General features: G+C 44.7%; 1 protein-coding gene across 1 annotated transcript; it reads left to right on the top strand.

The window, feature by feature from the left end:
- Nucleotides 1–3,854: 3,854 nt before the first annotated feature.
- On the top strand, nt 3,855–11,581 carry trib2 (tribbles pseudokinase 2). The gene is made up of 3 exons (XM_050058552.1): nt 3,855–5,226; nt 6,726–7,018; nt 9,325–11,581. The coding sequence occupies exons 1-3, from the start codon at nt 4,957–4,959 to the stop codon at nt 9,797–9,799; spliced, it is 1,038 nt and encodes a 345-aa protein (XP_049914509.1). The 5' UTR covers nt 3,855–4,956; the 3' UTR covers nt 9,800–11,581.
- Nucleotides 11,582–12,428: the final 847 nt, after the last annotated feature.

The raw sequence follows: 12,428 nt of genomic DNA, 5'->3' as shown, positions 1-12,428 counted from the left end.
GGGTGTGGATGTGACAGCGCCGATTCTTGCTGGTGTCAACATGAGCTGGCTAGCCGCGTTGCTATGTGACAGTGTGAAATTGGCTATTTTCTGAATGCACAATGCAAGGAAAATGGCTCTCATTTGAGTGGGTTTCATGATGCATTCGAAGAAATTTCATTTGATTGCAACCACTGTGGAAAACACATTCCTCTGGTGGATTTAAACCCTTGGAAACTGACCTTAGATCATTTTCTACAGGGCAAAACAGCCTATTAGGAAGTTGGTGAGTAACACCGCCCTGGGGATTCAGAGATGCTCACCCGTCCTTATTGACCTCTGTAGTCTTACAGGACACATCTTGCTTCAGTGGTACACACACACACACACACAGTCAGAAGCTCTGGCTGGAAGGCACTGCTGGGGCAGCCTGCCGTTACTCCTCGGCATGTAGGCGTGTCTGGAGAGCTGATGAGCCTCAATGGATTTTCTCGAGTGCTGCTCTCCACTGCGAATGAGTCACACAGTGTGTCAGGGAATGGGGGCAAAAGGAATCTTTGGGGATTATTATTCTGATTCATGCACAGCTGTGGTTTAGGCTTAACAGAATCCCTATCTGGGGTTAGAGCGATGGGCAAATGCAGATGCAGTAGAGCCATAAAACAGAAACGTACCAAGGTAACATATGCACATGTCACTGTGTTTATACAACCTGCAAAATCTCCATCGTTCAGCAGCATGTTGATATTGTTCTCAGCTGAATGGGTGAGACAAAAGCAAAGCTGTTGTATGCTGAAAAATGTTCCAGCGTTATAACAAAGACTAAAGTGGGTGGCTCGCGGAGATTATATCACATACATACACATAAGCTTGAGGACTGCGATATAAAAGCTTGTGGGTGCAGCCACATTCTGCAACTGTGAACCACCATTTTCTGAGATGAGAGGCCTCTGTGTGAAAAATGCATTTCCATGTTGCGGGGGTTTACTCAGGCGGGCGGCAAGGAACACAAATTTAGAATAGTGCACACTCGTGTATGCCTGTGCGTGCACTGCTGCTGCCTGCAAGCAGGGGAATAAAGGTTAAATCGAACACTTCTGTCAGTGTCTCGCGTCCAGCTGCAAGCATTCCTTTCACCGCCCCGGATTCCTACGTGGAATTGCACAATCCCGCTGTCACACCCCCCGGTAATCTAGGAAGAACAATGAATAATGAACCTCCTCCATCCTCCGCTTTGTAATGTATTACGGGGGCACAATTCTGCAAGACAGGAATTTGTTACAAGAGATGTCTCAAAAGCACACAGGCCTGTGCCAGCCTCTAATGAATCTGTGCTGAGAGGTTTTTTTACACACTTGGCAAAAAATGGGGAACACGATCCCGTATTATAGCAAAGCTTATACCTCACATTTACATTTCAAACATGCACATACGCATTATTTTCTCAAGGACAAAGCTTTAACCACTGATTAATGTCATCACACTGTTAGACCCTTTCTTCTTTTCTGTCATCTTCTGTTCCATGCTCCTATATTGCATTTTATATTTTCATTCATTCATATCCTATCACATACATGTGTTTGTTGTGTTCATTAGAATTTTGCCGAGGGACTGTTTATTATTTATGAAGTGGGAGGAAGTGGTGCAAAATGGGGAAGGCATGTCAAATAATTTTTTCAAGCACTGTGGAGAAACTGTAAAAACAGAAATTATCCTTGTATTTTCACATTTCTGACAGTCCTGGAATATATCGTGCAGACACGGCCTCTGAGCCTCTAGTTGTGGTGGCGACGCTGAAGTCATGCGACCATGGTGTAGTTTGTTTATAGCCTAGCATCAGCTTTTTACTTCTGGCGATTGGATTTACGCTTCAAAATTTATAACAGTGGTTCATTTGTGAAGATTATGTTGCTGAACAAAACGTTTGTTTGCCACAGTGCTAATTCTCTGTACCATTCCAAAATCCAATGGAAAATCCCATGGGCCTTTTTGGCGAGGGAACCGGGGCGACGCTAACTCCCGTGTTGGCCTACAAATAAACGTCACTGCAGCGCTTGATTTATGAGGTAGGGTCATGCATTTTCCTCCAGTCACTCAGGGAGACTGAAGGAAAAATATTTGCAGCTTTGATGAAACTAAACTAGAAATACCGCTTTGCAGTTGTATACCTGTGAATGTGCAAGGTCACAATGACCTTGACCTCTGGCCACCAAAATCTAATCACTTCATCGCTGAGTCTAAGAGGAAGTTTGGGCCAAATTTTTAAAAATTCTTGAGATATCACGCTCACAAGAATGAGACAGACAAGGTCACAGTGACCTTGATCTTTGACCTTTGACCACCATATCTAATCACTTCATTGTTGAGGTCAAGTGGACTTTTGTGCCAAATTTGAAGAAATTCCCTTAAGGCCTTCTTGACATGTTGTGTTCAGAATAATGGGACGGATGCAAGGTCACAGTAACTTTGACCTTTGAACACTAAAATCGAATCACACATCGTTGAGTCTAAGTGGACATTTGTGCCAAATTTGAAAAAAAAAATTCTTGAGATATTGAGTTTACGAGAATGAGACAGATGCAAGATCACAGTGACCTTGACTTTCGACCTATGAGTACCAAAATCTAATTACTTCATCACTGGAATGCAAGTGGACATTTGAGCCAAATTTGAAAAAAAAAAAATAATAAAATCTTGAGATATCAGGTTTACAAGAATGAGATTGACAAAGTCACAGTGGCCTTTACTGTTGACCTATGACCACCAAAATCTAATTACTTCATCACTGAATCCAAGTGGATGTTTGTGCCAAATTAAAAAAAACCTTGACATCAGGTTCACAAGAATGAAATAGACAAGGGCACCGTGACCTTGACCTTTGACCTATGACCACCAAAGTCTAATTACTTTATAGTTGAATCCAAGTGGATGTTTGTGCCAAATTTGACAAAAATTCTTAAGATATCAGGTTCACAAGAATGAGATAGGTCACCATGACCTTGGTGACCTTGACCTGTGACCTATGACCACCAAAATCTAATCAGTCTGACATTGGTTCTAAGTAGATGTTTGTGCCAAATTTGAAATAAAATATTAAGATATCATGTTTACGCAAATGAGATAGGCAAGGACACAGTGACCTTGACCTTTGACGGATGTCCACAGAAATCTCATCAGTTTCTCATAGAGTCTAAGTGGAGGTTTCAGCCAAGTTTGAAAATTTCCCTCAAGTCCTCATAGAGATATTGCATTCACGAGAATGAGACTGACAACATGAAAACATAATGTCTCCAGCCGCAGCTATCGCAGGTGCAGAGGCATAAATACGAAGTCACACCTCACCCACCCTCCTCCTCTGACAATTAAGAACAGTCCCTTACTTGCATCCATGTTTTATAACATTATTTGCTGCGTTTTCATGTTTGAGTAAATATAATCTACCACAACAGACTCAGTGTTTCTCTGCAGATGACTCCATGATGGTGTTGATGCAGATGCACATGTATAACCGTGCAGGATGGTGTCTATCTGTGTGTGTGCTTCTGTGAGAGAGGGATCCCCCCTTGCTTTCCCTTGAATGACATTTCAGGAGGAAACACATTTGTAACACAGCACGTACAGTAGCTATACTCTCACTGCCTCCACCTCCCCCCTGCCTCTCCTCCCTCCTCCATCCAATTTACCAGCGTGCGATGCATTTAGATTTCTGGGGGTGTAGCCACACTACATGCTTCTCACATGACTGCGCTGCATATTAGAAGTCAGCTTGGAAGCCAATGGGGTTTCGATGTGGGAGTGACGTCAGGGGGCGGGGCGGTATGCTCGTGTGTGTGTGAGTGTGATTGTGTGAGTGTGTGTGAGTGTGTGAGTGTGCGCGTGCGTGTGCAGAAGCCCCCTCCGTCAGGCAGCCAGGCAGCTCTCTCGCTCTGTACAGGCGCAGTGTGTGAAGTGTGTGCAGCTCGGCTGGCCTCCCTCCGCACTGAATGGACTAGATTCCCAGCCACGTAAGAAGCACAGCGGCACCACGGGAGAGAGGATGTCCTGCTGAACCGAGGGATAGGCCTGGGAAAGTCGGCCGGCCGTCCCTTCCTTCCTTCCAGCAGCAGCTTACAGCAGCAGACACACAAACACAGACGACACTTTGCTTCCACTGGACTAGAGAGCAAGAGAAACAGAGAGGACGTCGACTCCCGCACACAAAGAGCTACAGCAGTTTTTTCCGGATGGGGTTTTCTCCTTCTGTGGTAGATGACAATCGCCGTGCATGGATATGATCCTGGGGAACAAGGCCGTGCACTGACCTGGTACTAGTTAGCCAAGGAAGCTAACTAGTTAGCTCTGCACCTGCTAGCCATCATTCGTCTGTCAGGTTTTCGGCTAAATTCAGCAGCTATATTTAGCTCGCGAAACTTGCTTTATAGATATTTTTGCTTGAGTATTTTCTCTCTCTCTGTGCCTGCAATTGAATTGTTTCCGTTTTATGAAACGTGCCATAACATTTAACCGGCAAAGATAAGCTAGCAAAACTTAGCACTCTTTCATTCATTGTCAAAGCTTGACTTTTGGTAGCCTTTGTTACGTCGTGCCTGCTCGCGCTTGCTAACGTGAATGCAATTGCAGCAGGTCTGTACAAAGGGTTCCCACTCGGTTAGGGGGAGTAATTCTGTCATTTCAGCCCGGCCTTATCTCCTCAATGGAAAACAAAGGAGGGCAAATGAACAGTTGAACTCTGCAGAGACACCAGACCCCCTTTTTGCTTTACCTTTGCTTTGCCTGTTGATATTCAGCCACATCCTCCTGCAGCAAGGTGCAGCTGAATCTGCTTTATTTTCTACTTTACTCAAGATTCATTACAGGTCGTGATTTTGCACATTTACAACAAAGTGGTGCCCTGATCGAGGAGGAGGAGGACGACAAGGAGGAGGAAGCTTTCTCTCCCCCCCCCTCGGTTTTGTGGAGTTATCGCACTTATTCCTCATGAACATACAGAGGTCAAATCCAATTAACATTTCACGTTATGGGAGATCGCGGCACAAATCGCACGACTTCGAAGAATTGTCTTGCTTAAGGACTACAGAGTCGCACCAGAGCTTCAGTCCCAACCTCGGGTCCCCCAGCCCGCCGGAGACCCCGGACTCCTCGCACTGTATCTCCCGCATCGGGGACTACCTTTTGTTGGAGCCACTGGAGGGAGACCACGTTTTCAGAGCCGCCCACCTGCACAGCGGGGAAGAACTCGTATGTAAGGTTAGTAGGCACTGCTGTAGACCTATCCTACCTTCATGCACCCGGGGGAGTTTCTGGATTTACTCCAATCAGGGTGTTGCAATGTGGACACACATCAGCATTGCATTTTCAGGACTAAAAGTGTGTCACCTTTGCAGCCATCACATGAATAATTAAGGTTTTATTCCAATGCATATTGCTCCAAATGCAATGCTCATACTGCACAGATACATACATATAGATGGAGTCTATAGTCTGGTTATTGCAGTAAATCCACACCCCTGAACTTTTCAATAATTGCTTGCATTGTAAATAGAGAGCTGGCACAGCAGCCTAATGGAAAAAGTGAATGGGGCGAGCTGCGTGGTTTGGATTGCATGATGTAACGTTGACAAAGGAGTGAGTAACCACGCACACACTCCTCTCTCCGTGCTATTCTCGCTTACCCACTGCTTCTCCCTTTCATAGTGCAGTGCTATAATCGTATTATTTCACCCTTTGGTTTTATGTTCGGTGCATGAGCGTGCTCTTCTTGCACAGATATTAATGGGGTTGCAATCTTGTGGGGACAGTTGCACTGAGAGAGAAGCACACAGGGGTTCGGGAACTTTACAAGTGGAGCCAGCTGCTGTGACATTGGCTCCAGCTTTGACCCCTTTAATCATAAGAAACCACCTTCACCTTTCCCGTCACCTTTCCCATAAGGTTGAGGCCTTTCCTCCACATGTTTATAGCCCATATTGACTTTGGTATATTACTGATTATAGGGGCAGTGTCCCCAAGGTTCAGTCCAGCTTAAGGAGGCTTAAGTGGCTTGATGAAATGAGACGATAGTTACATGCACCGTTGGACTCATAAGGCATGACATATCCAATAACCTGTACCTTTTGACTCCAGATAATGTTTCGTCATGATGGCAATAACAAATTAATGGCCTTTGGCACAGCCTGTGAGCTAACTGCCTTTTGACCCTCTCCTGCTTTGTGCCGGTTTCAATACAGCACCGATCAATCCCCCACTCCTACCATTGATCACTCCCTCCAAGCTAGAAGCCTCCGTCGCAACTTAAGATCTCGAGGAGCTGTGGGGTGTATTTTTGTATTGACTGCGAGCAGATGAGCCCTCTCACCTGAACTGGTTGTGCTGAAAGTCAATGGGGGGTTACTATGGAAACAAAAGAGACACTGCAACCCCCTGGCTGCAGCACAGCGCCATTCACTAACATGATGCCTTTCACCGTGTGTACATACTCCCTCTGCCAAAGGAGTAAACACAAGTTTGGTGTCTCAGGAATGTGGCAAACTGCTCACATTTTGCTTAATTAAAGGACGTTTTGCAGCTCTGTCAGTTGGATTAAAGTGTTTGTCGCCAACGTGGGAAATTTGACACAAACATCAGCACACAAAAACAACCACCTAATGAGACAGTTGCACTCATAACTCAACCTAGATTTAAAAAAAAAATCTACTTTGCTTAAATGTCGCTGTAAATATAAATCTTTTCCCATCTTATGATTGCAGGTTTTTGACATTGGCCGATACCAGGAGTCACTGGCGGCCTACTTCGCCCTGGGCCAGCACCAGCACATTAACCAAATCCTGGAGATCTTGCTCGGGGAGACTCGAGCCTACGTGTTCTTTGAGAGGAGCTATGGCGACATGCACTCTTTTGTCCGCACCTGCAAGAAGTTGCGGGAGGACGAGGCTGCCAGACTCTTCTATCAGATAGCCTCGGCTGTGGCACATTGCCACGACAACGGACTGGTCCTCCGTGACCTCAAACTGAGGAAGTTTGTCTTCAAGAATGAAGACAGGTGAGTTCTGCAGAAACAAACAGTCTGCTTTGCACTTTGCTTCATCCGAACACGTTGTGTGTGGTGTAACTGTGAAATGCAACCGTGTCAGTGTTATCTGTGCTCTGTCTCAGCTTACACAGAGGATAGTGTAAACTGAGACAATACAAGACTGGCATGCCTCTCCCAGATGTTACGCAGAGTAAAGGAAACATAAGCCCTTTGTGTCGCTCCAGGCTATTTTTGTCAGTTTAGTAGTGGATAGGACTCACATGTACAGTATAGACGGCGTATGGATTCACACGGTCGTTGCAGTGCAGCTCTTCCGGTGGGGGCAGAGATGTTAGCAGGGCCAGCTTTTGGATGACGGATGATCAATTAAGGCGAGCTTTTGCCACTGCTGCACTTCTGTAGTGATCAGCAGGAGAAATCTGTGGAATCACACTCGCATGATACAAATCTGCTGACCCCTGGTGGCAGCATGTGGAAACTATATGCATGAAATCCAGGCATCTGTTGCCACAGCAACCTGAGAGTGCCTTTTTTTATTAATGAAGACATATATATTTTTTAATTTAAGCAGATTTGAGCTCAGACTTTAAATGTGTCGCACTTTTTATGTGTCAGTGCTTGTGCTAAAGTGTCTTGGATAAACTTCTCTACAGCCAGCTCTGATCACCCATGACAGAAGCACAGGCTGCACCTCATTGCCCTCTATCTGAAAGTGTGACGTCATTGCTTGGCACTAACTGTGGAAAAGGGAAGTTGAGCCGCCTCATGTATTCAGTACGGGTCCAGTGACCTTGACTGTCACACCAGACTGCTCCTGAGCTTGAACGCCCAACGCCCCCTCCCCCCATTAAATGATTGATGTTGAATTTTAAGAGTGATAGCGCAGGGCGGTATTGGCTCACATTTACTATATAGCCTGACAAGAATCCTCTTACACCTTTTCAGTCCTCCTGGCTAAGTCGACTGTGTTTTTGAGACACGGGGATCTGCTCTGGCTTGAACTCAAGTGTGTGACAAAAGGCTGCAGTAAGCGCACAGAGAGCGAAAAGGAACAAGACCAGACATAGATTGATACCTGAGCAGGCTTCCTCAGCATGCACTAGCTTCCCTGACCTGAATTTGTCATACGGCTGTTAGCCTTTGACCAAACAGCAGCCTGTTTAAAGAGCAGTGGAATCCAACACAGCTACTTAAACAGGCCCTGTTGATGTGCTCCTCGTACTCCAAGCTCATGAGACATTTTAGGATCCAATGTAGCTTAAATAAAGACAATGGGCTACTGTTAAAAAATAGGCTAAGTCTTTTTTTGTATTTGTAAGCCCTCTTAACTGTAATTGCAGGTTTGCGCATGTCCTCCAAATGAGCTGTTATCCAGGCAGTAATATGCTGTATTTAAAAAAGCACATGGCTCTTTATCTCGCAGAAGAACAATGGGCGTTTGGCTCAGGGAAACAAAAGAATTTTCCTGATTTGGAAATGTGAAAACGGCGTATTAATGGAAGCTAATTACTATTACTGACAATGAACAAGTGAGTGGGCTGATGTGAAAGTGTGTGCACGTGTCACAGATGGCAAAAAATATATTCTTGAGTAAGCCAGAGCTTCTTGGATTCCTCTTTCCCAGTTGCTTCCAGTAGATGCTATCACACACCCTGGCCCTTTGTCTCGTGGACCTCACACGCAGATGGCAGTGTTTCTAGGGCCCCACAAGTGTCTCTTACCATGCACGTGGAAAATTTCCTTGCCCGAGCCTCTCAGGATTCTTTGGCGTCAATGCTCCTGAACAGGCAGCCATTATTATCAGCACTCAAGGGCATCATAGCTGCTATTGTGGGGGTTTAGAGACGAGTGCAAATAGATGCTATTTTGAGGGGGAAGATCAGGAGAAAAAAAAATCCACATTGTCGGGACCTCGATTCTCCGAGCCAAACAGTTCAATGCGTGCAACTTAAGACGATCAGTCACCCGTAATTGTGTTTCTTTTGAATCGTGGAGGTCTTCTGGAAAGCCTATTTGTACGTCAGTGCTTTTTGGCCGGGCTTTTATCTAAGTGAAAGGAAATGTCAAACTTAAGCCTTGAGCATTATGTGCTCTACTTCCTCTGATATCCAAAAGCGATGGATCTAAAACACTTAAGATGCCCATCAGAGCAAATTACCCCACTTGAATGTCTTTTGTGTTTCACTTTTTGTTAGTTGGCGTCCAAAGATTGGAGCTATGATAGTGATTATCTCTCAATAACAGATTATTCTGTGTGTCCATTGCTTTTGTAAAGTGGTATCATCATGTGGTTTCGTGTCCTTGTGTGTCCTCAGAAGCCTCGTGAAGCTGGAGAGCCTTGAGGACACTTATATCCTGGACGGTCATGATGACTCCCTGTCAGACAAACATGGCTGCCCAGCTTATGTCAGTCCTGAGATCCTCAACGCCAATGGCAGCTATTCGGGGAAGGCAGCAGATGTCTGGAGTCTGGGCGTCATGCTGTACACCATCCTCGTGGGGCGCTACCCTTTCCACGACGTCGAGCCCGGCTCTCTGTTCAGCAAAATCCGCAGGGGCCACTTCAACATCCCCGAGACGCTTACACCCAAGGCCAAGTGCCTGATCCGCTCCATCCTCCGCCGGGAACCCGCCGAGCGCCTCACCTCTCGGGAGATCCTCGAGCACCCCTGGTTCGCCTCCTCCGGAGCACTAGGGGGCGCCGCGGTGCACGGCAGAGGGGAAAGAGAGCAGGAGCAGATGGTGCCTGAGGTGAACATGGAAGAGGAGCTGGAGCAGTTCTTCAGCTGAGCAAAAACACCAAGCACAAAACGGACGACTCCGCCACGGTCGGCTCGCCACGCTCACAGCAGAGCCAAAAACAGTAGTTTAGAGATTAATAGGTGAACATTTGTCACTCATAATAAAGGTGTTTCCATCTTGTTTCCTTTTCCACCATTTCATGGAATACCTTGAGCCTGGCATGACAAATGGCATCTATACATCACCTGGCGCCGCACGTCCTCCCGCTCGGGGACGCTGCCGCCAGACATGCAAGTTGCAAACAATGTAGCAAAATGTTCTTTTTGGATCTGTTTGGTTTAATGTGGTGCTCATAAAAGTAGACACATTCACCATTTTTTGACACTATGGAAAGCATGAAGGGACATCAGAAACCAAGGAGAACAATTCAAAATGAACTGACAACGTGCAACACCACACCTTTTCTTACAGATTTTGTTTTTCTTGTCATAGCTTTAGGTGGTACCAATTTAAAACCACAGACCCAGAGTCAGGGATCACAGATTACCCCTGACCTGGGATCCATTGGTTAATAAATGGAGCAGCTTAGGCTTTTTCTCATCATCAAACATGGTTGACGTCGTCTTTTTTTTCATGGTTAAGTTTTGTTTTGTCATCTCATTCGTCTCAGTTTGACCATCATTGATAGTTCTGACATCGTCACTAAACTCCTCGACGGCCTTGTTTTTAGTCATTTGTATGTTTCTGTCCACTTCATTCACCACCACACTTTTATCTTTCATTACTTTTCAGTCATTATTTGTGTTTAAGCTATTCCACTCTGTTGTTACTGCTGCTTTAATATCACTCCCTAAACCTCAATCTTAAACCGATTTGTCTTGGTAAGCCTCCAAACATGGCGTCATGCACTTGATGTGTTGGGTAAATGGACGATTCCACCTCTTAAAAATTAGCTTCCTCTTATTTAAAATTCATTCTTCAGTTGTAGGAACGAGAACGTAACGTTTATTTAAATTGTAACAGCTATATATATATATATATATATATATATAAATATATTATATATATATATAAATGAATATAAATATATATATTTAAAACTACATTGCAGGGTTTTTCTTTATTCAGAGATTCCTTTTTCATGTATGATGTAGGCAATATCTTGACACAGGACAGACGCAAAGAGGAAAACGTCTGTCCGAAGTTTTGGAATACACAATATCTTCTGTGCCAGTATTCCGGTGCCCCCGACAGCCCACGCCACCCGGTCTCCCTCGTTTCTTTTTAAAACTTGATACGAGATATTCAGTGATAGTATTGCTACGACATGTTCACTCCAGGACCCCATGTTAGTTTTCTACTGCCTGCGTAGGTTCTGTGAAACGGTCATGCTCGGAATGGGTACCAGTGGACATGTTTTGTCGTATCTCAATGTTACTTGAATTTGTGTTTTTATCTAGTCATTGGCATGTGCCCCATGAATGCTATAGCCTGCCTAGCAGGGGGGAGGGTGGGGGACGGGAGGGGTGGGGTGGGATTGGGCGGGAGGAGGGTGCTTGTTTTTTAAGAAAAGTTAAAAAACATGAAAATTCTCAATTTGCTACTTTTCTGAGTTGCTTTTCAATAAAAAAACTTTGCTTTTATTGTTTTTTTGTAGACTGAGCTACCTTTTATTTAAGTTGGTGCTGATTTGGTGCTAATGTTTAGTCCTTTTGTTTCATGGAGGGGGGTGGTGCATGGTGGGATATCTGCCTCAGATGTTCTGATTGTATCGTAACAGATTCTGGTGTTTTGTCCAAATTTATTCAGTAAATAAATTGTGAACTGCTATTTGACTTTGTTGTTCTTTTCCACACACTTGATCAGCACATAGAGTTAAAGCTACCAGACCAGTGGTTCCCAACTGGTAGGTCATAGTCCAAAAGTGGGTCACGGGTCTAGTCTGAATTAACCACAACTGACTAGCACTCATGTCAAGTTTGTAAAAACACACTTTATTTGTAAGTGTGGTGAGTTTCCGGCATAGAGCTCTTATTTGGTAGTGCCGTTTCCTGCTGTAGAGTGAGCAAACTAGCTTCGACGACATGGCCAAATGCATGTATGACGATGAATATATTAAACTGTGTGGACCTTGAACTAATGACTCAGAAGAAATCTGCACCCTGTGGTTGCACCAGTTGGGAAACACTGGACTAGACGATGTTTAAACCCTCTATTATAGATAGATCCTTCAATACCTGGACCAAGAATGGATCAATCACTTCAAAACACATGTTGATGATAATTCTGTATCATTGAAGCAGCTGGGATTAAAATTTAAAGATACATTATTAAGGATATTCCTTAAAAACAATGTATAGACTGATACAAAAGCACTCCCTCTCAGTCAACACCCAGTGACCCACTAGAAGAGTATGGAGGTGTATTTTTCTTTCTTAATACGGCTCCGCGCCGACAACTGCCATTAATGGGGACATGATGTTTTTGGGTTGTCAATTTGTCCACCATCACACTCTCATGAACACAATATCTCAAGAGGGCCTTGAGAGAATGTCTTCAAATTTGGCACAAACATCCACTTGGATGTAACAATGATCTGATAGATTTCAGTGGTCAAAGGCCATTCTGATCTCATTTCAAATACTTGCAACGTCGCAGTTTTGTATCCTCACACTCA

Source organism: Epinephelus moara, chromosome 12, assembly GCF_006386435.1.
Source record: "Epinephelus moara isolate mb chromosome 12, YSFRI_EMoa_1.0, whole genome shotgun sequence".
Taxonomy (NCBI): Eukaryota; Metazoa; Chordata; class Actinopteri; order Perciformes; family Serranidae; genus Epinephelus; species Epinephelus moara.
This window is presented reverse-complemented; position numbering and strand designations above follow the sequence as displayed.

Coding starts and splice junctions, on each gene's coding strand:
- trib2 (XM_050058552.1), top strand. CDS start 4,957: ATGAACATACAGAGGTCAAATCCAATTAACATTTCACGTTATGGGAGA. Junction 5,227..6,725: donor GGGAAGAACTCGTATGTAAG/GTTAGTAGGCAC, acceptor TTATGATTGCAG/GTTTTTGACATTGGCCGATA. Junction 7,019..9,324: donor GTCTTCAAGAATGAAGACAG/GTGAGTTCTGCA, acceptor GTGTGTCCTCAG/AAGCCTCGTGAAGCTGGAGA.